Source organism: Aspergillus lucknowensis (assembly GCF_044049455.1).
Source record: "Aspergillus lucknowensis strain CBS 449.75 chromosome Unknown BJX67scaffold_45, whole genome shotgun sequence".
Taxonomy (NCBI): domain Eukaryota; kingdom Fungi; phylum Ascomycota; class Eurotiomycetes; order Eurotiales; family Aspergillaceae; genus Aspergillus; species Aspergillus lucknowensis.
In genome coordinates, this window is record NW_027263589.1 from 179,063 (window position 1) to 199,846 (window position 20,784).

A 20,784-nucleotide genomic window follows, 5' to 3' on the forward strand; every position below is an offset into this window, starting at 1 on the left:
TGGAAAATTTGGCGATGCTGCAGTTCATCCTGATCAAGACGTGCTCAGCAGACACTCAAATGCAAGGCAGCGCCAGAGCAGAGCCATGTCACGGGCGTCATCAATTCAAGGAGGGTCAATTTCACCACAAGAAGCAGCATTTTATTGTGGTTACGAGCCTTTTAAACCCCCTATCCCTCATCGTGTGAATATCTGCCACAACCGACAGCAGCGCATCCCAAGGAAGAGTCCGAAGGGCATTCTTGACAGCCTCGTCGAGAGGCATCCTGCCTGACACTAAGCTGGATTTGGCCAATTTGTTCAAAAGAGACTAGATAGTCAGAGAGGATTCTAAAGTTTCAAGAAAAGAGGGTGTAACTACCTCATGTATTCCTGATGGGTCAAAGTTCGATTGTGACTGCCTTATGTAAAAGCATTAGGCGACTTTGAGCTCCTTGATTCAATGTATCCCAGCATCCAAGTAGAGATGGCCGCTCACCAGTGGGGAAATGTACCACGCCACGACACTGTTTGACCGGCTATCTCCTGCGAATGAACCCTAGAAGCTGCTCAATGCGTGGGAAGAACTGGACAATTCTCACGGGAAGACGATCTGGTGCCAATCTAGGTGAAGTGGCTGGAACCAGAAGAGGCTTACGCTGGGCCCAATATCAACGCCTGTAACTACAGCTTTGTTGTGACAACTGATACGACAGTGGAGGAAATCATGGAAAATCTGAACGTTTGAGAAATCAAGGAAGCTTTGGTTGTCTGTCTTGTGACGAGCTTTCCTCATCTCGAGAGCCTCGGTCTTTGAAATCGTCGCACTGTCGGGGCTGAGCTGGAGCGCGGCTGATAGTCCGGCGCTAACAGCGACGGACTGACAGGCTCTGGGCGAGTCTTCTGCAGAAGCTGTCGACGAAATGGGCTGTTCCGCTCGCACAGCCTCGTGATTGCATCATGTTGCTTTTTCTGCTCTGCAAAAATGGCCCCGGCCCCAGCCTTTCGTTGTGCGCACCACCCCGCTCGCAGCGTCGCGATGGTGATATAAACCTTGTCGGTGGAGGTTTCGAGATGTCGGATAGAAAAGCTTGACTTTCTCGTCCCTTTATTGTGAGTTCATTTTCGACGGGCTGCATATCGCAATGTCGGATGGCGAGGCCACGCCCACGACACCCGCCGCAGCCCCAGCTGCGATAACGCTCCCATGTCCATGGCCGCTCACCCAGACGCACACCCCCGACGACAAAGGCGTCCGACCGGGCCCCAAAAAACGCGCCTGGCTCTTCGACTTTGGCGACATCCGACTGGGCCTCCCGCCAGATGGGACGACCGAAATCGGGGTCATGGAGTTCTGGACCTACGAGCCGCACCCAGGCGGCCGGCCATTACCCTCGCCGGCGTCGTCGTCAGCCAAGGTCCTCCGAAAGTTCCAGCAATACAGACAGACCGAGATCGTGAAGTACCTATCCGAGCCGATCCCGATGCTCGATGGACGGCACCCGACGGGCGGGTTCCAGGTCGCAGTTGTCCCCTGTGACTTTCAGTTGCTGCCGAAGCTGGGGATTGACAGGTTGGATGCGATCAATGCCGCGCTGGGGCTGCCGGGGCATAGTCACCACTATGCGTCTGTGCAGTGCGGGGCGATTGGGATGTTTTTGCTAGAGGATAAGACTTGGCGTATGCTTTCTCTGCCTTGGTTTTGGTATTGTGAGAGCTAATTCAGGGACTTATACTCGTAGTATTCGCCCGCCCCCGAGCCCCCGACTTCTCAATGATAACGACGATGCTCCGCTACGACCCAGCAACAAATATCACGCGCGGCCTCTTCTACACAGACGCCGCCTTCCCGCGGTTCAAAAACGTCGTCTCCGAGTTCGAGGCCTGTCCGCACCCGCTCCTCCTTCCGACGCTCGCTCTCGAACTCACCCTCCAAGAAAACGTCAATCATCTCGCGCGGCACCATACGACGCTGGAACAAATGGAGGGGAGCACAGGGTACGGCCTGCTTGATGAAAGGAGGGGCGACCATGTTCAGGATTACCGGACGTTGGTGAAGGAGCTGAGTAAGGCGCGGAGTGGTGTGCATTTGGCGCTTTCGACGCTGAAGTCGACGCAGTGGACGGCGGAGTTTATTCTCCGGAAGATGGACTGGGTTGATGAGCGGCTGGCGCCGGGGACGAGAGAGTCCCTGCGTGAAGCGAGTAGGATCTTGACGGAGAGAACGGAGTTCGTCCTCAGTACGATCCAGCATGCGCTGGTAAGGGGAGGTGTCAAGGAGAGAGTTGAGGGGCAGCATTCTACGGTACCCATTGCCCCCCTCTGTACCGTCGTGGAGTCTGTGACAAGTATGTTAATCCTGTTGTGCAGCTCTTCAACCTCATCACGCAAAACGACTCCCTCCTCAGTACCAGCATCGCCCAGGACTCGCGCGAGATCGCCGCAGCAAGCAAGCGCGACAGTTCCTCTATGAAGATCCTCGCCTTCCTGACGACCTTCTTCCTCCCCGGTACATTTGTCGCCGTACGTCATGCACCCTGCCACGCTGTACCCTTCTCACACAGACTCCTTACACTGACTAATGTATTTACTGAGGCAGACATTCTTCTCAATGCCCCTCTTCGACTGGTCCGAGACCTCCATCTCGCACGTCGCCAACAAACACTTCTGGGTGTTCTGGGCGCTGGCGGCGCCGCTGACGGTGACAGTCATGGCGGGCGTCGTGGCGTGGGCGATCTGGAATAGCAAGAACACGAAGGCGACGGAGCGGAAGGCCAGAGAGAACTTCAGCCAGGCTATTGCAGATGAGGCGCAGCAGTTGAAGAGGGCTGCTACCATGAGGACGATGAATGTTCCTGCATGATTTCTTCCTTTTGAGTATCATATGATAGAGTGAGGGGTGAGGGAGGATATGTGCATAGTGGTGTTATGTGTTGCTTGTACTTCATGGATCATTAATCGCGTATTTGTATATACTTGATATTCAAGGATACCCATGGCCTCCTCTTCCTGTGTTAGTGCTTAATCCTTGCTACATTTTGCTCACTAAGTACATCTGAGCAGCCTGAGGCAAACACTAAGCATAGGATGAGCAGGGGACCAGGTGCCCTGAGCGAGTAACCTCCGTAAGCTGCACCTGACAAATATTCAAACATGTTCCCTGCTCGTGTCTAAACGAGGATCCCCTTGGCCGTAGGCGAAGAATCTCGTTGCAAAATATTCCAGTGGAAGTTCTTTTGAGATTCGCCTTTGCTTACCCCTGGCAATTTGTTGCCATATTTCTCAGAGTGGTGTTGGCTGAGCTGGGACTCCTGGATAATAAAACGGATCCTCACCAGGGAGCATTGATGCTAAAATCTTCGCATTCTTTTGCTCTGCATAGGCCACGTCTGTTGTTTTATCGAGGTTTAGATGCTCTTCTCCCCAATCTTCAGTAATATTCATTCCATCAATCAGATCGGAAAGATCTACCCTCCTTTGAGTGTCCAAGAGACTCTGCGCATAGGATTCAAGTTTAGGATAGGGAAGACCAGATGGACTTCGGTCCACGTCGTAGATATTAAAGCACACATAATCAGACGGGAGGATTTGGAATCGAAGAGAAACACCACCAAGCTTAAAGCGTGGAAAGGTGTGGGTCAGGGCACCAGGTTGGAACATTTCCGCCTTCCAGGGCTGATATCATGGGGGTCGGATTTCAGCAGTTGAACAGCTTGGTTCACTTTCTCCGTGGGGACGCATATCTCCCAGTCCTGTAATCAGTCAATCAATAGGTACGGTGTCCCTTAATAATAAACAGGGCCTCTTACCCATCGAATCCGCCAGGGCCCAAACCAGACCAACGCGGAAGCGCCTGCCGTACAGCATTGGATCCCTGCATCCTCGAGAATGCGCGTAACATGCCGAATTTCCCGTACGCCACCACGCTCGGGGTGGGTATCCCCAGGCAGCCCCAAATCCACAGGTGACTCAAATGCTGCCACTTTAGGCGTCCGTTTGACAGGGGATTGTGAAGAAGAATGAGGATGGAGATGATCAACGGAACGGGATTTGGATTCGGATTTATTCACATGCCGCTCCAGCCAATCAGAGATCATGTTCTTAGTACTCCGTCCCTGCCAGTGTGTGCCAGCTTGAATCAGTCACTGATTAGTTCTGGTGGCTCGGGGTAATTATGCGCGTACATTGGCACTCTAAATCCTTCCCGAAGTGTTCATGGCCAGCAATTTTTGGTACCGTAAAAACCCACAGGCCCGTTTTTGACGACAAACCTGTTGCTCCCCTCCCCCCCTGCCGCAGGAGTGCTATTCCCAGTGGCCATTCCGTTTCCGTCGGAGACAGGCCCAATGGGGAAGTTTCCTGAGGTTGGAACAAGGAAAGCCATCGGAAATCCGGCAGTGTTGCTAACAAATGCAGGAAATCATCTCTGAATTATTCCGAGTAATTTGCCTTTTGGGGGCCACCGCATCTGGAAACGGCCATGCCTAACCTGAAAGTGTTGTCTCTCACCTCTGGAACCCTCACCGCTATATATGCTCTGGCAGAGCCTTGCGCCCTTGTACTGGTATTGTACTGTTTCTTTCTCTTAATTTTACCTGGCTTTATCCGTCATACTTCTATCCCCAGTGACTGGTATTTTTAAAGGTTGGTTATACACACATATGATTTGCTGGTTTGCCTTGCATGCCCTTTTATTCCTTGTCTATTTATGGTTTAATATTCATTCATTTGGCGTGCTCTAACTCTCGCAGGTCTTCACTGCCATGCTTCCTTCCTTAGACACACTAGAATTAGCGCTTTCATAACCTTAGTACCTGTATAGATGGTACCTATGGGATAACCATTTTGCTGAACTACTATTGACTGGGAAGTTCCTCGGGAGGTCATGGTAAGGGATCTATTATGGTAGTAATGAAAATTAGCATTTATGCCTCTGCTAGGTTTTTCCTTAGACGTCTCGGCCGAGCCGTAATAAACCACAATGTGAAAGGCATTGACCACGACGGATTAGTTGCAACCTTAGACAGGGGCTAGGGTAAGCTCCGCAGCCCCTCTTTAAGAGGCCCTTTGAGTGCTCTTGTGGGTTGACTATCTCCTGGATCAATTTTGTGCTTCCTAAATCATTTAAGCGCTGTAGATATTCGCCAACATAACCTCTTTGGTGCCATACCGTCTCCCAGTTAGATGGTAGTGTACATCTCGTTCGTTAACATGGTGTTGTAGGTTGCAGTATTTACTGCCCCAATTCGCCTGTCAATTTCCACAAGCTTTCCTAGAGCACTTTCTCTCGTTGCATCCCAAGTATTAAAAGGAAGGACCCGATTTCGAAGTTGTACGGCCTGGTCGAATGCCCATCTCGCGTGAATAGGGCTTTGTAGTGCTTCGTGTGCAAGCCCAAGAAGAAGAAATGTGATTGCAGCATCACAGTTCAGTTGCTGTTTTTGGTTGGTATCAAGTGCTCTACCATGCAGTAGAAAACGCTCGCACAGTCGTTGACAGATGAGGCGCATATCATCGTATCTCCCCTTGCTAGCGGAGAACTCAATTGCTGTTTGCCATAGTAATATGGCTTCATGACTGTATTGCCCTAGTTCAGCATCCACCCGAACGAGCATGTCCTCAACCCCAGCCCACGCCATCCACGTGAACAGGCTGTAAAATTCACCGGCATCAGCTCTCGGAAATCTGGCCTGGTTGTAGGAAATATAGGCTTTGACGTGGTCGGCACCTGCTCGTTTTATCCAAATGTAACGAGAAAAGGCATCAAATGCCAAATATAAAGGCCGTATATCGTCCAGACTGAGTCTGTTCAAACATTGTAGCATCAGTCTGCGCGGATCACTGGGCTGCAAAGTTTGATCTACTAAGATAGCTAGATCCACTGTGATAGCGTGCTGTAGTGCCCTGCTTCCGTCTCTCTAAACCATGACCAGAATCCCAAGTATATCTGGGATGAGGTGATGGTGGCGATATCCCGCGACTGATGGATGCAGCGCAAAAGCGCTTTCTAGTAATTTTTGACCTTGCTCGTTTTGGCCATCCTTGAAGCGCTTTATTGCATAGAACATGTGGTTGTGTAGGTTACTGAGCTTTCTAAGCTCTTTTCGGAACTCCTGGTCCCTGGCGTACAGCCCCTGATTGTCCGGGCCCCATTTTTCACTGTTAAAGGAGGACTCGAGATCGATCCGCGCATTTAAGAAAAAGTACTGGAGGTCTTTGAACCTGATGGGATCGCTGACAGCCCTGATTTCGTAAGGAAGGAGGATCCATGTGAGCCTTTAACGACGGGATTTCTTGCGCGGGTCTTCCTGCCTCCTCTGGTAGTGTTTGATAATCTCCGCATTGCTCTGAAGCACGTTATCTGCAAAGACTAGGCAGTTCCAGCCGCCTGGCGTCTGGTCTAGGATGGCGCTCTCGCCTTCGACGTTCTTGAATATACCCAGATCGCGTAGCAGATCCTTCCACTGCTGGGCTCTATCCGTCTGTGAGCGGCAATTATATACGTATCTGAAGTGTTTGCTCACGTTAATCTGGGCTCTAACCCCAGTTCCTCGAAGTCAAGCTTAGCCTGATCGCGCGTTAGACCGTCAGTGACGAAAAGTTGGAAGATCTTGGCGCTGTGCTTGCTGTAGATCCTGGCGCGTTCTATACTTGGTAACTGCGAGATGCTAAGCTGTATGTATGGGTATGGACGGATATTATGCGCTCAGTTGTTGGTGCAGTTGGCGGAGTCCTGAAGTTGTGGAGGCTCCTGCTTTTTTAATTCAAGTTGGAACGCCAGCAGCCATCCGGAGCAGCGGGGAGTCGCACTCTGTTATCGGAAAGAGCTTCGCGAATTGCAGCCCGAAAGATGACCCGCAATGACTATGGTTTGGGTCCCATGGTCAAATAACCCACACCCCGATCAAACTATGAGGCTGACATGATGTCGAGTCTGACTCGCTGAGAATCAATGAAATGCTCATCCCATGGGGAGTTTGATAGTGAATCTAACGGGAGACCCCTCACCCGTCATGACGTGGCAGGAGGCGATGCTAACCGTGCCGTGCTGTCAGCTTTGGCGAGGTAGGTCGTATGAAGATTGCCATTGGACACCCCTTGGTGACACCGCAGCCCAACCCGCCCATGTTGACCGGCCAAGAGAGACCACGACGCTCATGCACAACCCTTTTGTGCTGACGCTAGTCTGCATTTAATATAGCTTGTTCTTCTTGCCCATATCTGTAAGCCACTTCTTGCCAAGGCATCACCTGGTGTGCTTAATGTGATGCCGTTGTAGTATATTCACTGGATGAAGTCATGTCCCCCAGAGTCGGGGGAAATAGTACACTTGGATATAAAAACGGCGCTATGTTCCTTCTGTCTCCCTTTCTTGAAACGATCTTCTTCTCACCGTTCTCGTTACTGCAAGGCAAACATTGTCATCACCCTCAGTGCTTCCCAGTGCCTGCTGCCTCTCAGCATTTTCTCATGTTCGCTTGACTTTTCTCTCCAGCTAGTACCACAGCTTCCTACCTAATTGTCAGGAGCCATTTCTGTTGGTTGCTTTTCTTGTTTATCTGAAATCGTTTTATTCGTCCAAGAGGATGACCTCCAACGCATCAATGGATGATTCAACACGACCAGTCCCACCACCTCACAACAAACATGCACACCATCTTGCATGGCAGGACTGGGCAACGCGAGCCCCAGGACAAAGCTAACCATAGAGAAAGAAAGAATTGCTCTGATAATCCCGAAGCAGGTTGCCAGGGCCGTAAGAATGGGCTTCATCAAACCCCAGCATTCCCGCAAGGCAGGCGAAACCACCGTGCGGGCCATACACGGCGAATCCGACTTTAACTAGTATGCCAAAAACCCCGATAGCACGGCCGCCAACCTATTGTAACAGACTAGGAACTTCTATCAGCGCAGTCTGCTAAATCCTGCGAGCATCCGTGCGGTACCGCTTATGGAGGAGCAGTGCATGGATCTAGCAACCGCTGTTAGTTTATTCCTCAAGAAGCTCGCAGTTACTCCCGGGTGGCACGAGATAACCATGCACGAAGCGATATACCAGGTGCAGAAATTTTATCGCAAGGACATGCCCTGCTTTAAGGACCCCGATATTACCAGGGAGGTTATTTGCCTGGGTGGTGCCCTATACCCCGGGCAAGCGTTAATAGTTGATAATGTGGCTTACTTGGATGAGGAGAAGGCCAAACTCCGTTGCCCAAATCCAATTCGCACTACTTGCACGGTTAGTGGTTGCAACAATGGCAATAACACATCACCCGAGGTGGAAGCGCGCGACAAGCGCCCATTGCTACCACTCCCCAAGCCAAACTCTGCTTGGCTAATTGACCTGACGCCAAAGGATCCCATGCCAAAGGAGGCCTGCGAGAAATGGAACCGCGCCATACAGACAGGAAGTACTGGTGTCGGGACTGCAGTTGTGGGAATGGCAGGAGGGGCGACTCTAGGGGCGGCCACAGCAGGAGGAGTTACTGTCGTGCCGTCTGGGAGTGCTGGGCTTGCTCTTGCGTTCAATCTGCTTCATCCCGCAAGCCAAGTCGGCGCCTTGATAGGGCTTGGGGTTGTTGGTACGGTCTGCGCATGGCAGTATTTCACTCAAGAGGATGATGAGGATGATGAGAGTGACTAGAAGGTCAAGGGCAGGGTATAAGACTTCTAATACGGCTCAAAGGAGGGACCTGGCGGTGAAATAGCTTGGAAAGGGAGATTGCGGTGGCGTCGTCGTAGTCTGAATTGTATAGCAAATATTATCTATTTCTCCAGCATTACACTCGCCTTTCACTGGAATAATTTCCATCTCCAGACGCGGATATTAAAGCCGCACCACCACGCCTCCCCCGCCTCCCACTACTTCTGAGACCGTAGAACCGATCTGCCATCTGTGGAAAGTATTGTATGATATTCGGTTACCGGCCCTCTCAAGGTTATGGCTACGAGCCAGTTCATGGTTGTTACATCTCATTCTTAATGTCGATATGGCGGTGGCGACCCGTCGAATTTGCTGTAGCATCAGATACAAAAACAGTCCGCAAGGCAGTCGCCACCCTCCGGATTTCATATTTAGTCCCCACTGGCACACAACTACTAAGGTAGACGAAAGAAAGCGGGATTATTGGCAAGGGCTCAGGCACCAGCCCAGCGAATGAAACGAAAGAATGTTTGTCTCACCTGAGAAAACATCAGCCAACGTTCAAGTCGTAGACAAAGGCATACGAGCCGTACCTGGATGCCTGCAACTTCCCTATAAAACTGTTCGCTTTTCATGGATGCAATCTCGCCGCGGTGACTCTCATACCTTCCATCTCAGTCCACTGCGGACAGACCGGGAAGAAATTCCATGAGGATGAACGCTGCTCCAATCTCATTCGCACCCGAAGACTCATATCCAAAGACATTTGGTAACGGAACACTCTTCTGGCTCCTCACAAGAGCCACTGTATCCACCTCAGCCTGGAGGAGGCTTGCGCTTAACGATGTCCATGGCTCGAGTTGCACTCTAGCGGCCCACTGAGTATCCTCAAAGCTGATTATTCTAATAAGATTCATCACTCTCATTGCCTTTGTACCCAACAAGGTACAAGGGCGGCCTGAGTTATTGGACAAGGTATATTGGCACGGTACACCCCGATCCACCCTTTCCAAGCAAGAATCCAGGAGACGCTGCCTGGAAGGAGGGCGACAAAAAAAATATATCCAGGGCCAATTTCGTATGTATAATGGTGAATGAAGTGTGAAAAGATCACAGGCTCATCGTGGGAGGTGGGGAGGTGTTTTGACATGGGAAGAAGCGGTAGGTCCCCCTGTCGTGGGTGAGTGGTGTTCCACTGTTATGTGGCCCTGCCATGGAATTTCTTGCAGACGCTTCTCTTCCTTTATGAGGTTAACTTCGGACCTGAGCGCTCACTGAGCCTTGACCGGTGATGAGAAATACTCAGTGAGTGACCCCCTGAGCGCCCTCATTAAAGCGGCCTCATCCAAATCGGGAAATTCATGTTGATTCATGAAAATCAAGTCTGTATAGGAACATATGTAGCCGTCACTTCGCCATCTTCGAGCACTGGTTTGAGGAATTCTATGATACTCGTGGGGTTATGCGCGACAGACGCAGCATCTGCGCAGACAGCAGTGCTCTTCATCATATTTGCCATCGCCCAAGAGCATACAGTCCCCAGACTGTCTGCGGTAGAGGCTCTCACGAGGTCTGTGCGACTCCTAGAATTCTAATTCGTCTTGATCACGCTAACAAATAATTGCAGTGGGCGGTATTTCCGAGCGCCAACCCAACAACTCTCCAGGAGGACTGGCGACACCATCCACATTACGGGTGACTGGGATGAAGAAACCGATGTCGATATTTGGGCAGCGGAAAGGGTCAAGAAGCCGAGGTACTCTAGTTTATTGGCATGCTCCCTGCGCCAGAAGTTACCATTGAGAACCTGACTGCCGAACGGCCCTCTCTTAGTGAATGGATGGTGGCAGACAATATCCCAGAGGCCGCATCAGACTACGACGATTGGAACTGGACTGGTGAGGGAAGTATTAACTAGCCGTACATGCGCCTCATGAGCTAACAAGTCCCTGCCAGATGCTAATCATGTGGAAACTCCTCACTTCTTTCCGCCAGGTATATATCCCCGTACTCTTTGCGGATGAGTGTGGCTACGAAGCTGGTAACATCCTCTGCCTAGGCCACTTCAATGCTCCAGCGGACGAGCCACCCACTGGCACTTTTCCTCGTGTCATTGGTCGTCCTGCCAGCGGTTTCTCAGTCTACGCCAATGGCAAACGCCCTCGGCTTCTGGTACGTCGAAATGGGATGTGCCACTCAACACGGAGGACGTCAACGTCCTCTTTGTCATTTAGGAGACTATGGGCAAGGAACAGCGAGAGACAGCGCCCGACCCGCGAAGCAGTCTTAGCGTTGATCACTACAGACGCCATCTCTGCGAGTGGAAATCACCCCCTGGAGCCGATTCGTGGGACATACAATGAGGGCGGACTCCATGCAAAGCGCCTTGGCCGGCATCTCTCTAGCTTCAATGATACCGCCCGGGAGACTTGAACACCTGGCGAGGGTAATACCGGTGCAGGGTCACGGTTCTATCCGACTGTTGTGCCCATGGACGACATTCCAGAAGCGTACGATGTCAGCCTGGCTTTTGAGCTTCAGCCAGAGGAGGGGCCAAGCCCCAGGCCCAGCTATGCGTCAATGGGTACCGGTTTGGGAAGACCCTCCCGTTTATATCCAACGAGGTTACCTTCCCTGACGTGCCCCCAGTAGGTCTGCCCATCATGCTTTCGATTTGCTTGAAGCTGCACTCTCTTCCCAGTCTTCTCTGGGATCCTGAATTACAATGGCGACAACACTATTGGACTCGGTATATGGGCAATGGACGAAGCCGGAGAGTATCTCTTGATGTGCAGTGGAAGGTGCTGGGCGTGCATCAGCCAGGTTTAGAACCCCTTTTTGACAGTGAATACCTTCGCTCTGGGTGGACAGACCACTCCCAGTTCCCATAAACGCATAAGAGCACGTCGGAACAATTATAGGAAGGCAAACAATGTGTCGGTTATCAGGCCCATGGCCTCTCCATGGTTGTGCGGTTGTTAGTCCCTTTCCATTTGGGCCTAATCGATGAATATGATATTGTAATATTGGCTGCAAGTAATCCAAGCACCTAGTCCATATTGTCTGCTGTCCTCCTCTTACTATTCTTCTACATGCTGTATCTAAAATGAGGATTCTGGAGATCCGTTTTGTCCTGCATGCCCAGCTGCTGGCCCATCAGCTTGATCTCTTCCTCGGACAGTCCTGACTCGGCTGCCAATCGATCTCGACGCCTATTCTCGTACATGTACCACAGCCGCCACACAATAATCAGAATAACCTCTAGTCCAAAGCAGACGCAGCATGTAATCGTTCCAGGAATATAACGCGGGGCGTCTTTGGTCCGGAAGACTTGCGCACCAACCATGTTGCCCACACAGTAGGAAATCAGGGTGAGTGCGGAAACGACAGTCCGCTTAGTTTTGCCGGCGACGTTAGATGTAACTGACGAGGATGTTAGACCAGTTATATTTCTCTCGATTGGTGGTATATTGACTTACTTAGACTCCAGCCGAGGAATAATGCCAGTGAAAAGACAACAGTCATATCAAACATACCCCATTTCACCCACTTGTGGTCAGGGGTGTTCGGAAGCAGCGACATGACGAGCATTCCCACACATGGCAAGATGCAGGAGAGAATCATGATCCACATGCGTTGGTTCTGGAACTTTCTGAGATAAAGAGCGACGAGGATAAACACCACCACGTACATGCCTGCAATGTGTCAGCACAGTACATCCCTCTGGCTCCCAATTTCAATACGTACCATTCCTGGGCAGCCCATAGAGCATAGATCCCCACGCGTCAAAGCCAAAAGTCTCGTACATCAGCGAGCTGAAGGCCGTAATGCCACTGCAGCCCGAAGTTAGTTTAGACCTGTCGGAAAATTAAGCCCTGGCCTACCCATTGGGAATACACGCCAGCAGCGTGTTGAAGAAGCCAAAGTATACCTGCGGGTCTTTGAAGCACTCCCGGAATTGCTCCCATGACCATTTCTTACCCGCGGTGTCCTCGGCCATTTGGTTCACGATAACTCGAGCAGAACTGTTGTTTTTAGCAGAGTACAATACTCAGGCATCGAAATGCACTCACGCCATGCGCCGCTCTTCCTCATTCAGCCACTTTACTTCATGGGGAGACCCGAGGACAAACCAGGCAAAAACAGCTCCCAACAGAGTAAGCCCGCCAAGAAAGAGGGATATGCAGCGCCAGGGATCTATGCCGCCCACGCTGGTAACATGACGTGCGATCCCATACAACATCAAGTTGCAAACAATGGAAAAGAAGCCCTGGGACGACTGCCAGAACAGCGATCTATTTGCATGTTCATGGGTCCTATACCATGCTGCAGTGATCATCAGGAACCCTGGTGTGATATTGCATTCGAAGAATCCCTGAAGGGCGCGGAGAGCCATGAGCTGCGACCAATTGTTGCATGCGCTGATGCACAGCAAGCAGATTGCTGTAAATACAGTCAGTACGAATTAGAAACGCTGCTGGTTAGAGGGAAGACAATAGCACTCACACCATCCAACCATATACAAGGTCAGGACTCGACCCATATTGTATTTCTGCAGTAGCCATGTCGAAGGGAATTCACCCACAAGGTACGTGAGATAGAAGCTTGCTTTCTGTCAGTTCCATCAGGCAGCGTAGAGAATTAGGCGAGTCTTACATCGTTGTAAGCCACTGGTATTGTTGGCCGTGGAGTCCGAGGTCAGAGTTCATGCCGAAGAGCTAATGCCTTGTCAATAAGGTTCGTGCAGCAGAAGTGCATCTGGGTATGCTCACTGCCTGGATACCGATGGATGTCTTGTCTGTTTGCTGAATCCCATAGCAGAAGAACCTAGACGGCTGTTCAGTGTACGATTCGATAATGTCAGAACTGGAAAAGGACAAACATCATCGGGATCAGGTAAGCATCAATCTTTCGCAGCAGCTTCTTGTACTGCGCCTCGGAGTACTCTACAAATTGCGCGTTAGGCAACTCGATAATACCAGGACAAAGGTAAGTTCCACACCAGAACCGTCCAGCTCGCCTATATCGGTGCTGCTGATGGGCTTCAGCCCCTTGTCAAGGGTTCCTTTCTCGTCGACGGCATGCATCTCGGGGTCGAGGTTTGGCTGAGCTGTCGAAGTACCGTTTGCATTTGCCATGGTTGTCAATTATATTGATGTCTCGCGGCGAGTTGAGAAGTTTCCTGTTTTCCCGGTCTACGACAGGAAAAGCTCTGTGTATAAAAACCCCCTGGATCCTGCGGTCAAGGTCCATGCGTAGACGAGCAGGAGATGCCCTATCGGCTGCTATCTCTCGGCGTATTGCTCGACTATCTATGGTGGTGTGCGTGTGCTTTGCCACTCTGGCACAGGCTTGACCGGAAAAGCGCGAGTCTCGAGGTGAAGATGGCGGAGAGCACCGGTGGTCGAGCGGGGGACGACGAGTTGGAGTGGCGACAGCGTATCTCCCACGCGATATGCGAGGCTCCACTCCGCCAACGGCCCTGAAGTTGCCGAAAAATGGCATTTATCTATCTATCTACCCAGAGACACGGTTCAGTAGTCACCCAGTCGCTGCCATGTCCCCAACCCCAGTCCCAAATTCAACCACCCCGTTTTGGCGGACCGAGCTGCATGAGCTCGATAGCCACCGCACGACCCCGGATTTGCCTGCCAATTACGACATTGTGATCATCGGTGCTGGTTTTGCGGGGGCTGCGCTGGCTTACTATCTCTACGATGACAATCCGTTTCCTCCTTCCGTCGTTATCCTTGAGGCGCGAGAAGCTTGCTCCGGGGCAACTGGCCGGAATGGTATGTTCGCCCTTCATCATTTAGAATTCATGCTCACTAATGAGCTTGCAGGCGGCCACATGAAGCCTGATGTGTATTACCAAGTTCCAAAATACATCAAAAGATACGGTGTCAAGGCGGCAGTTGATGTCGCTCGCTTTGAGGCCTCGCAAGTTCAAGCCGTCAAGGCGCTTGTCGAGAAAGAGAAGATCGACTGCGATTTTGTCCTCACCAGAGCCTGTGACGCAACATTAGATGCAGACTTAGCCAGGGATACTCATCACGCATTCACAGAATTGCAGAACTCTGGGGTCGCTAATTTGAAGGATGTCTTCTACGCATATGGCAAGGATGCCGAGCAGGTATGTCGGCCTCAAGCCTCTGCCCAGCCCTTACTAACTGTTTACCAAGCTCTCTGGTGTCAAAGGCGCGTTGTCTTGTTTCACGTTCACAGCCGGGCACGTCTGGCCATACAAGCTGGTCCTGCATCTGCTGCAAATGGCTGTCAATAAAGGCGCAAATCTTCAGACCCATACCCAAGTGACCCGAATCTCAGATACAGCGTTACCAGACGGCCGATGGCTTGTCGAAACAGAACGAGGGTCCATCAAGACTAAGAAAATACTACTCGCAACCAACGGATACACTGCACATCTCGCCCCTCAATTTCAGGACAAAATCATCCCCGTCCGGGGTATTTGCAGTCGTATTACAGTCCCTAAAGACCGCCCGGTACCATTCTTGCCCTACACATACAGCATCCGCCACGGCGTTGGCATGTACGACTATCTGATCTCACGACCGGACGGCAGTATTATTGTCGGCGGCGCGAAGCCAAAGTTCTGGCATGATCGGAGCCAGTGGTACAATGTGACTGATGACAGCAAGCTCATCGAGCCGGCCGTGTCCCATTTCGACGGGTTGATGCAGAGAACATTCAGAGGCTGGGAGACTAGCGGTGCCAGGACCGACAGAGTATGGACAGGCAGTAAGTCGCCTGCATTGACTCCCTTGTCCACCCCAATTAACCATACACTAGTCATGGGCTGGACCTCGGACTTCATGCCGTACGTCGGCGAAGTCCCTGGAAAGCCGAATCAAATGATTCTGGCTGGCTTCTCCGGGCATGGAATGCCATTAATCCTCCTCTCCGCCAAAGCAATTGTGCAGATGATAAGACAAGGCTCGAAGTTCGAGGAGACCGGTGTCCCGGAGATATTCCGCGCGACCGAGGAGCGGCTTAAGTCCACAAAGAATGAGATTCTGGGGGGCCATAGCCAGCCTAAACTGTGAATGTACCTAATGAACGTCACTATCATAAGCATCTCCACTTGATACCCATTGAGCATCTTCAAAATCCGAACTAGTATCGTCCATGGACGCTGTAGATCATACCTTTCCAAAATTTTGTACGAAATGTCATCTAGGATGGGAATCCGTCAATTGCATTTATTCACATTAAGCACAATAGCTATTGGTTGCTGGAAAAGCCGACAATACCGTCTGCTAGTGCAGGGAGGTCTCCAGCTATTACATCCATTCCCTTGAAGATGTCCAAGCAAGGCTCTTTCTCCCAGAGCGAAACCCATGCTCCCTTGAAACTACCAAACAGTCAGAAAATATTCGAGCAGAGTAGGATAGTTTACTTACCCGCATAGGCGAGCACCTGCGGCATCCCACATGTGAGCTGCTGCAAACCACTTGTCGCTGTCCTTGGGGAATTTGTCCAGAAGATACTGATATGATCTGGGCTGAGGCTTGCCGACGCCAATGTCGTCGCAAGAGACAAAGTTCTCCGAGGGAAAGTCGATACCACCCGTGGCAAGATATCCTGCCACCCGCTCAATGTCCCCAGAGGTCAAACACCAGACCGTGAAACCGCCTTCTCGGAGCTTAGCGAAGCATTCGGCCACGCCAGGTCGAGCCTTGAGGCCGCGATATGAAGCGAGCAGGAATTCTCGGTCCTCGTCACTCGCAAATCTGCGCGGCTCCGCAATACCAGCTTGCCCGAGCGTGCGATAGAAGATTGAGCGGAAAACATCGAAGAACTTGACATAGTTTGTCGTCAAGCTGAGGTACGTGTATTCCTTCTCGCCCGCCTCCATCCAGGCGTATCCGAAGATTCGAGAACCAACATTTGCGCTTCGCAGGCGATCGCCCATGCGCGCTTCGATGGCCTCGAAGAAGTGGTCGTATGAGATCAGCGTTCCTAGACGTGGTCAGCACCGATATCCTCAAGACACCTCAGAGCACTGACCAACGACGTCGAAAACGACGTGCTTATTCTGGGTTGGGGCCATTATCGCGATTGTATCAATGCTCTGAGACTACTGGGATCCAGAAGCCTGCCATATTATTTAACCTGTCTACATGACGCTGGATTGGGGATGAATCTTGCTCAAGCCAACCATCGGCCGACCGCGTGGAATTTAGCCGGAACACGCGGGAAAAGCCGAAGTTGCAGGCGATAAGGTACTTACGTAATGGACTGGTAATCACGTGCCTTGCTTCACTATTCTCCGTGCTTGGCATCAACACAACGCGTCGACCCGTACTCTGCCGATTGCTGTCTCCATGATTTCTCCTCTGATAGCCTTAATTATAGTGGTTTCTATCGATAGACTACATAGTCGTTGTGTTTCCCTGAAGTCAAGCCTCTATAGTCACTTATCAGGTGCAACAACTCGTGTGTAAAAAGACGGACTGTTTGGAGATATATATTGTGCATGTCCTAGAACAACTATCTCGTAGGCTCCAGAACTGAGGCTATCAAAATCTCAACAAGGAAGCGACAGTATCCCTGATGGCCTGCTGCAAAGAGTGAAATTCGATTCCTAGTATGTCCCTGACCTTCCCGTTATCGTATCCGTAGCAGTCCTCAGGAAAGTCGTCAATAGGATTCTTCGGAAGTCGATACGATAATTCTGGATAGCTCTCGCGAATCGCGTCGACTATCCGTTTATGAGAGCAGTGGCCTGCTGTGGTGAAGAAACGATGTCCTCCAGCTGCTGAAACCTCGAGAGCCCTAACGTGGGCAAGGGCGAGGTCTCGGACATCAACCCAGAGGAATGTACCGGTCGGCGGTAGTTCATCTCCGGTGTGTTTTCCTTGCACGAAATCACGAATCCTCTGGTTTGATGTGTTGAGGCCACTGAGACTTTCTAGATGATGAGCGACCGGCCCGTATACCAGAGGCGGATTGATAGTAACGAGATCGAAGCCTGGCTTTTCCTTCTCCATAAATTCCCAAGCCGCTTTTTCAGCGAAAGCCTGTATCATAATTAGTCGGACATCTCTATAGTGTCCTTAGGATTACCGCACGAACCTTGCTGCCTCGATATGCTAGAGAGCGATCAGCAACAGCTTGCTCCCATGTCACCGGATTCCAAGACGTCTCGTCGTAGATTTTGGGGGAGAACGCCGGATTGACAATTGCCGCAAACGAGGAGGTGACCACCACCCGCTTGACGCTGGGTGCATGAGATTTGACTGCTCTTAGTATTCCAATTGTTCCTTTGATGGCGGGGGTGAGAACATCTTTCACCGGGTCTGTGAACTCGACTGGGAACGGGGAGGCCGTATGAATCACGTAGTCGAATGATGGAGTTGACCGAACGGCCTAGTCGGCTGTTAAAACTGCTCTTTGAAGTGAGATTGACGAGTTACCAGGTCAAAAGCCCCTTCGTCGGCAATGTCATTGACTACCACGTAAGACAGCTTACTTCCATGCAGGTTGTGCGACGCGAGGATTTTGTCTCCCTTGGCAGAGGATCGAACTGTGGTAGTGATGGAATATCTGTCCACAAATTAGCTGCGTAATCTGCCACAAGGACTCAACTGCGTCAAACCGACCCGCGTTCTAATAATGTATTGAGAATATGCGCGCCGACGAAGCCACTTCCTCCTATTGCTGGTCAACAATTTGCCGTGGATCTGCTTGATTCACAGGAAAACGAACCAGTGAGGAGAACTTTGGCCATGTCAAAAATGTCTGCTTAGAGTATGGCCCTTCTAGCGGAAAGAATTTCGAAACGTACATAGACCTCGATCATCGCACCCGAATCGGGTGAACGCGGTAATGAGAACCCCGCAGTCGGGGAAATCCGACATGATGAATTGTCTACAATATCTCGGTCTCTGGAATAAACTCTGGAGGCATGATATCCCAGTCCTCACCCCACTGTAGGAATTCCATATCGTCGACAGACATATTGTCAAGTAGCAGAGATCCCCCTTCGAAGCCAAAGTCATCCATGCCAAAGTCAGTCATACTCCACACGGGGAGTTTGTCTGGGAATAAAAGCCCATTGATCTCTTCTGCAATTGCAAGATCATGTGCGGATCGGTCGGGTGCTGAAAAAGCTGAATGCACTTTCTCGAGAATCGGACGTAAATGGTTCCCACACTCTGTTGCTTCGTTCCAGCGTTCACCGATGGTGCTGAGCAACTGTAGACATCGGGGAATGTGCGTCTGCAACATGTCTTCGGCCTCGCCAATGAGTGGTGGATAGTCACGAGCTGACCACGACGCATCCAAGGCTACACTGGCTGTTTCGAATAGGATATGGACGCCGTGCCAGGGGTAAAAGAGCCTTCGCCGACGTTCTTGCCCGACATAATCGTCGATTAGACTCTAGTTATGGGTTAGCTTGACATTAACAATAGTTAAAAGAATGGCGTATAGTCTTACCCGACAGGCTTTCAAAACAATCTCCCAATCTTGAGGCAATTTTGTTCTGAGGCGTGGTGTAGGCCGGTATATTCGTACTTGCAAGTGGTGAAATTGGACGTGCTTGAATTCTAGCATATTGTACGGGGTATATGTCTGAGCCTCTGTATACCAGACATCTAGTCGAGCGGTGACATCTTGAATCCATTCTTCCACCGACGGAAAGCCGAGCATAAGGACTTCTTCTTGGAGATATAGTGCGCGATGCACTTCCGTCTCCATCATGCGATACCTGTAAATATGGTTGGCGGACGATTTCTTCTTGACGTCGTCTGCGCTAAACAGCGGATTTATAACTTCCACGGTGGGGTCCTCGAGCTTCGGGAGTAAGCATGATATATACATACGGCCTTCAGGTGTACGTACCTTCGTGGTAATTGCTTCCTCTGGAAAGGACAGAGGAAGTCGGAGGTTTGTGCACAGCGAGCGTTCCATTCCATAAGTGACCCAGAACAGTTCCGAACGTAATCTTCGCTGCTCTGCATCGAGCCCTTCGGGGCATTCTCGGTAGAGACCTAGGCTCAGAGCAATTCGCACGGCGTTTGAGATGCAAGTCCAGTTATCAACTAATTCAGGGCACATGTGGGCAAAGTGCGCCAGGAGTAGCGAAATTTGCAGCTGTTTGATTTCGCTATAGTCCTCTAGCAATTGGAGATGTTTCAAGGCTGACTTGTAGAAGGAATCGCATGCCTCGCGGGCTTGAGTTTCTGCCCTCCAGGTTAAGGTGCTGGCGGAGATGGCCAAGATGATGAAGATGACGAAGAATTCAAAGTGACCGAGGCCAGTGAAAGTAGGATCTGCATCGAAAAGAGAGCTACCCTCACCCACAGCGTCAGGTCGAAATTGCTGAAGGGCATGTTCCAGCATTGTGGCAGAAATGATGGGGTATTGGGGTAGGTGGGTGTCGCTGTAGTTTCGAATCATGCGTTCCATAGCAGAATGTGGCACACTACCCAAATTGATCATGTTGGGTTTGTATGGGCTCTTGTGTCGACTCCGACGTCTCTGCTGAGAAGAAAGTTCGTTCGGCTCTGAACTTTCTGCCTCGGAGAGTCGAACCGTTGGAGAAATTGCCAGGGGTGGACACGATGGACGAAGGAATAATGCTGACGAGAGCTTGGACTGAAGATACGGGCCTGGTTGAGGAACACCAAAGGATATATTGGCCTGTGCAATCTTGGATGCCATCGAATATGGTAGATTGTGTGAAATTGACTGAAGGGCGCGCAGCTGTGCTTCCAAATAGGCCACACGAGCCTCTAGAGACTTGACGAGACTGTGGATAGGAGAATCGTCAGACGTGATACATGCAACCTTGAACACTTCCGAGGAGAGAGACGGCACCTTCGAGGAACGGCTTGCTTTGTCGCTGGATCGTAACCCAAGCAGGCTGCATTTGCCAGCGAGCATGACGTGCATTGTGGGAACTTGAAGTCGCACTGGCTTCGATCAGTACCTGGCATGAAGTAGGAGCTCTAGGCGTACCTTTGTCTTCCGCTGCCGGCAGCGAGTGCAGACTTTGGTCGAACGGCGCTGTGACTTCTGCATTTCTGGCGATATTGTTAGAGCAAGAGACTGAGAAATTTAATCGTCGTGAGGAGGATCTACCCCAGCTTTGGGCCGGACCCACCAGCTGATAAGAGGAATCTCACGTCGGCCAT

The 20,784-nt window shown here is 51.0% G+C and overlaps 10 protein-coding genes across 10 annotated transcripts; 4 read left to right on the forward strand and 6 right to left on the reverse strand.

Moving 5' to 3' along the window:
• Window positions 1-934: 934 nt before the first annotated feature.
• On the forward strand, window positions 935-3,052 carry BJX67DRAFT_229958 (uncharacterized protein). Its single transcript, XM_071025917.1, has 4 exons — window positions 935-1,659; window positions 1,722-2,284; window positions 2,350-2,502; window positions 2,579-3,052. Exons 1-4 carry the CDS (start codon window positions 1,125-1,127, stop codon window positions 2,840-2,842), a joined length of 1,515 nt encoding a protein of 504 aa, XP_070883006.1. The 5' UTR covers window positions 935-1,124; the 3' UTR covers window positions 2,843-3,052.
• Window positions 3,053-5,159: 2,107 nt separating this feature from the next.
• Window positions 5,160-7,106, reverse strand: BJX67DRAFT_374185 (uncharacterized protein; the record flags this gene model as incomplete). Its single annotated transcript, XM_071031518.1, has 6 exons — window positions 5,160-5,177; window positions 5,217-5,897; window positions 5,961-6,193; window positions 6,263-6,453; window positions 6,504-6,624; window positions 7,103-7,106. The coding sequence occupies 6 exons, from the start codon at window positions 7,104-7,106 to the stop codon at window positions 5,160-5,162; spliced, it is 1,248 nt and encodes a 415-aa protein (XP_070883007.1).
• A 635-nt stretch (window positions 7,107-7,741) lies between these two features.
• On the forward strand, window positions 7,742-8,623 carry BJX67DRAFT_384206 (uncharacterized protein; the record flags this gene model as incomplete). The annotated part of the gene is made up of 2 exons (XM_071033622.1): window positions 7,742-7,824; window positions 7,894-8,623. The coding sequence occupies 2 exons, from the start codon at window positions 7,742-7,744 to the stop codon at window positions 8,621-8,623; spliced, it is 813 nt and encodes a 270-aa protein (XP_070883008.1).
• Window positions 8,624-9,258: 635 nt separating this feature from the next.
• BJX67DRAFT_362282 (uncharacterized protein) lies at window positions 9,259-9,886 on the reverse strand. The gene has a single exon (XM_071029976.1). The coding sequence runs from the start codon at window positions 9,547-9,549 to the stop codon at window positions 9,298-9,300; it is 252 nt and encodes an 83-aa protein (XP_070883009.1). The 5' UTR covers window positions 9,550-9,886; the 3' UTR covers window positions 9,259-9,297.
• Window positions 9,887-10,560: 674 nt separating this feature from the next.
• Window positions 10,561-11,244, forward strand: BJX67DRAFT_362284 (uncharacterized protein). The gene has a single exon (XM_071029977.1). The coding sequence runs from the start codon at window positions 10,580-10,582 to the stop codon at window positions 11,054-11,056; it is 477 nt and encodes a 158-aa protein (XP_070883010.1). The 5' UTR covers window positions 10,561-10,579; the 3' UTR covers window positions 11,057-11,244.
• Window positions 11,245-11,585: 341 nt separating this feature from the next.
• BJX67DRAFT_362287 (MFS general substrate transporter) lies at window positions 11,586-14,103 on the reverse strand. The gene is made up of 10 exons (XM_071029978.1): window positions 13,626-14,103; window positions 13,506-13,569; window positions 13,396-13,450; window positions 13,280-13,341; window positions 13,130-13,227; window positions 12,697-13,066; window positions 12,508-12,648; window positions 12,371-12,456; window positions 12,103-12,318; window positions 11,586-12,046 (listed from the first exon to the last, which is right to left on the reverse strand). Exons 1-10 carry the CDS (start codon window positions 13,759-13,761, stop codon window positions 11,712-11,714), a joined length of 1,563 nt encoding a protein of 520 aa, XP_070883011.1. The 5' UTR covers window positions 13,762-14,103; the 3' UTR covers window positions 11,586-11,711.
• A 43-nt stretch (window positions 14,104-14,146) lies between these two features.
• BJX67DRAFT_362290 (NAD(P)/FAD-dependent oxidoreductase) lies at window positions 14,147-15,769 on the forward strand. The gene is made up of 4 exons (XM_071029979.1): window positions 14,147-14,415; window positions 14,467-14,756; window positions 14,806-15,382; window positions 15,434-15,769. Exons 1-4 carry the CDS (start codon window positions 14,181-14,183, stop codon window positions 15,685-15,687), a joined length of 1,356 nt encoding a protein of 451 aa, XP_070883012.1. The 5' UTR covers window positions 14,147-14,180; the 3' UTR covers window positions 15,688-15,769.
• Window positions 15,770-15,824: 55 nt separating this feature from the next.
• BJX67DRAFT_230044 (putative 2-haloalkanoic acid dehalogenase) lies at window positions 15,825-16,823 on the reverse strand. The gene is made up of 3 exons (XM_071025918.1): window positions 16,652-16,823; window positions 16,045-16,603; window positions 15,825-15,995 (listed from the first exon to the last, which is right to left on the reverse strand). The coding sequence occupies exons 1-3, from the start codon at window positions 16,692-16,694 to the stop codon at window positions 15,866-15,868; spliced, it is 732 nt and encodes a 243-aa protein (XP_070883013.1). The 5' UTR covers window positions 16,695-16,823; the 3' UTR covers window positions 15,825-15,865.
• Window positions 16,824-16,952: 129 nt separating this feature from the next.
• Window positions 16,953-18,488, reverse strand: BJX67DRAFT_362295 (SDR family oxidoreductase). Its single transcript, XM_071029980.1, has 5 exons — window positions 18,353-18,488; window positions 18,247-18,298; window positions 18,061-18,190; window positions 17,720-18,013; window positions 16,953-17,664 (listed from the first exon to the last, which is right to left on the reverse strand). The coding sequence occupies exons 1-5, from the start codon at window positions 18,372-18,374 to the stop codon at window positions 17,164-17,166; spliced, it is 999 nt and encodes a 332-aa protein (XP_070883014.1). The 5' UTR covers window positions 18,375-18,488; the 3' UTR covers window positions 16,953-17,163.
• A 26-nt stretch (window positions 18,489-18,514) lies between these two features.
• Window positions 18,515-20,671, reverse strand: BJX67DRAFT_390285 (Zn(II)2Cys6 transcription factor; the record flags this gene model as incomplete). The annotated part of the gene is made up of 5 exons (XM_071034623.1): window positions 18,515-19,027; window positions 19,085-19,419; window positions 19,471-20,399; window positions 20,468-20,562; window positions 20,609-20,671. The coding sequence occupies 5 exons, from the start codon at window positions 20,669-20,671 to the stop codon at window positions 18,515-18,517; spliced, it is 1,935 nt and encodes a 644-aa protein (XP_070883015.1).
• Window positions 20,672-20,784: the final 113 nt, after the last annotated feature.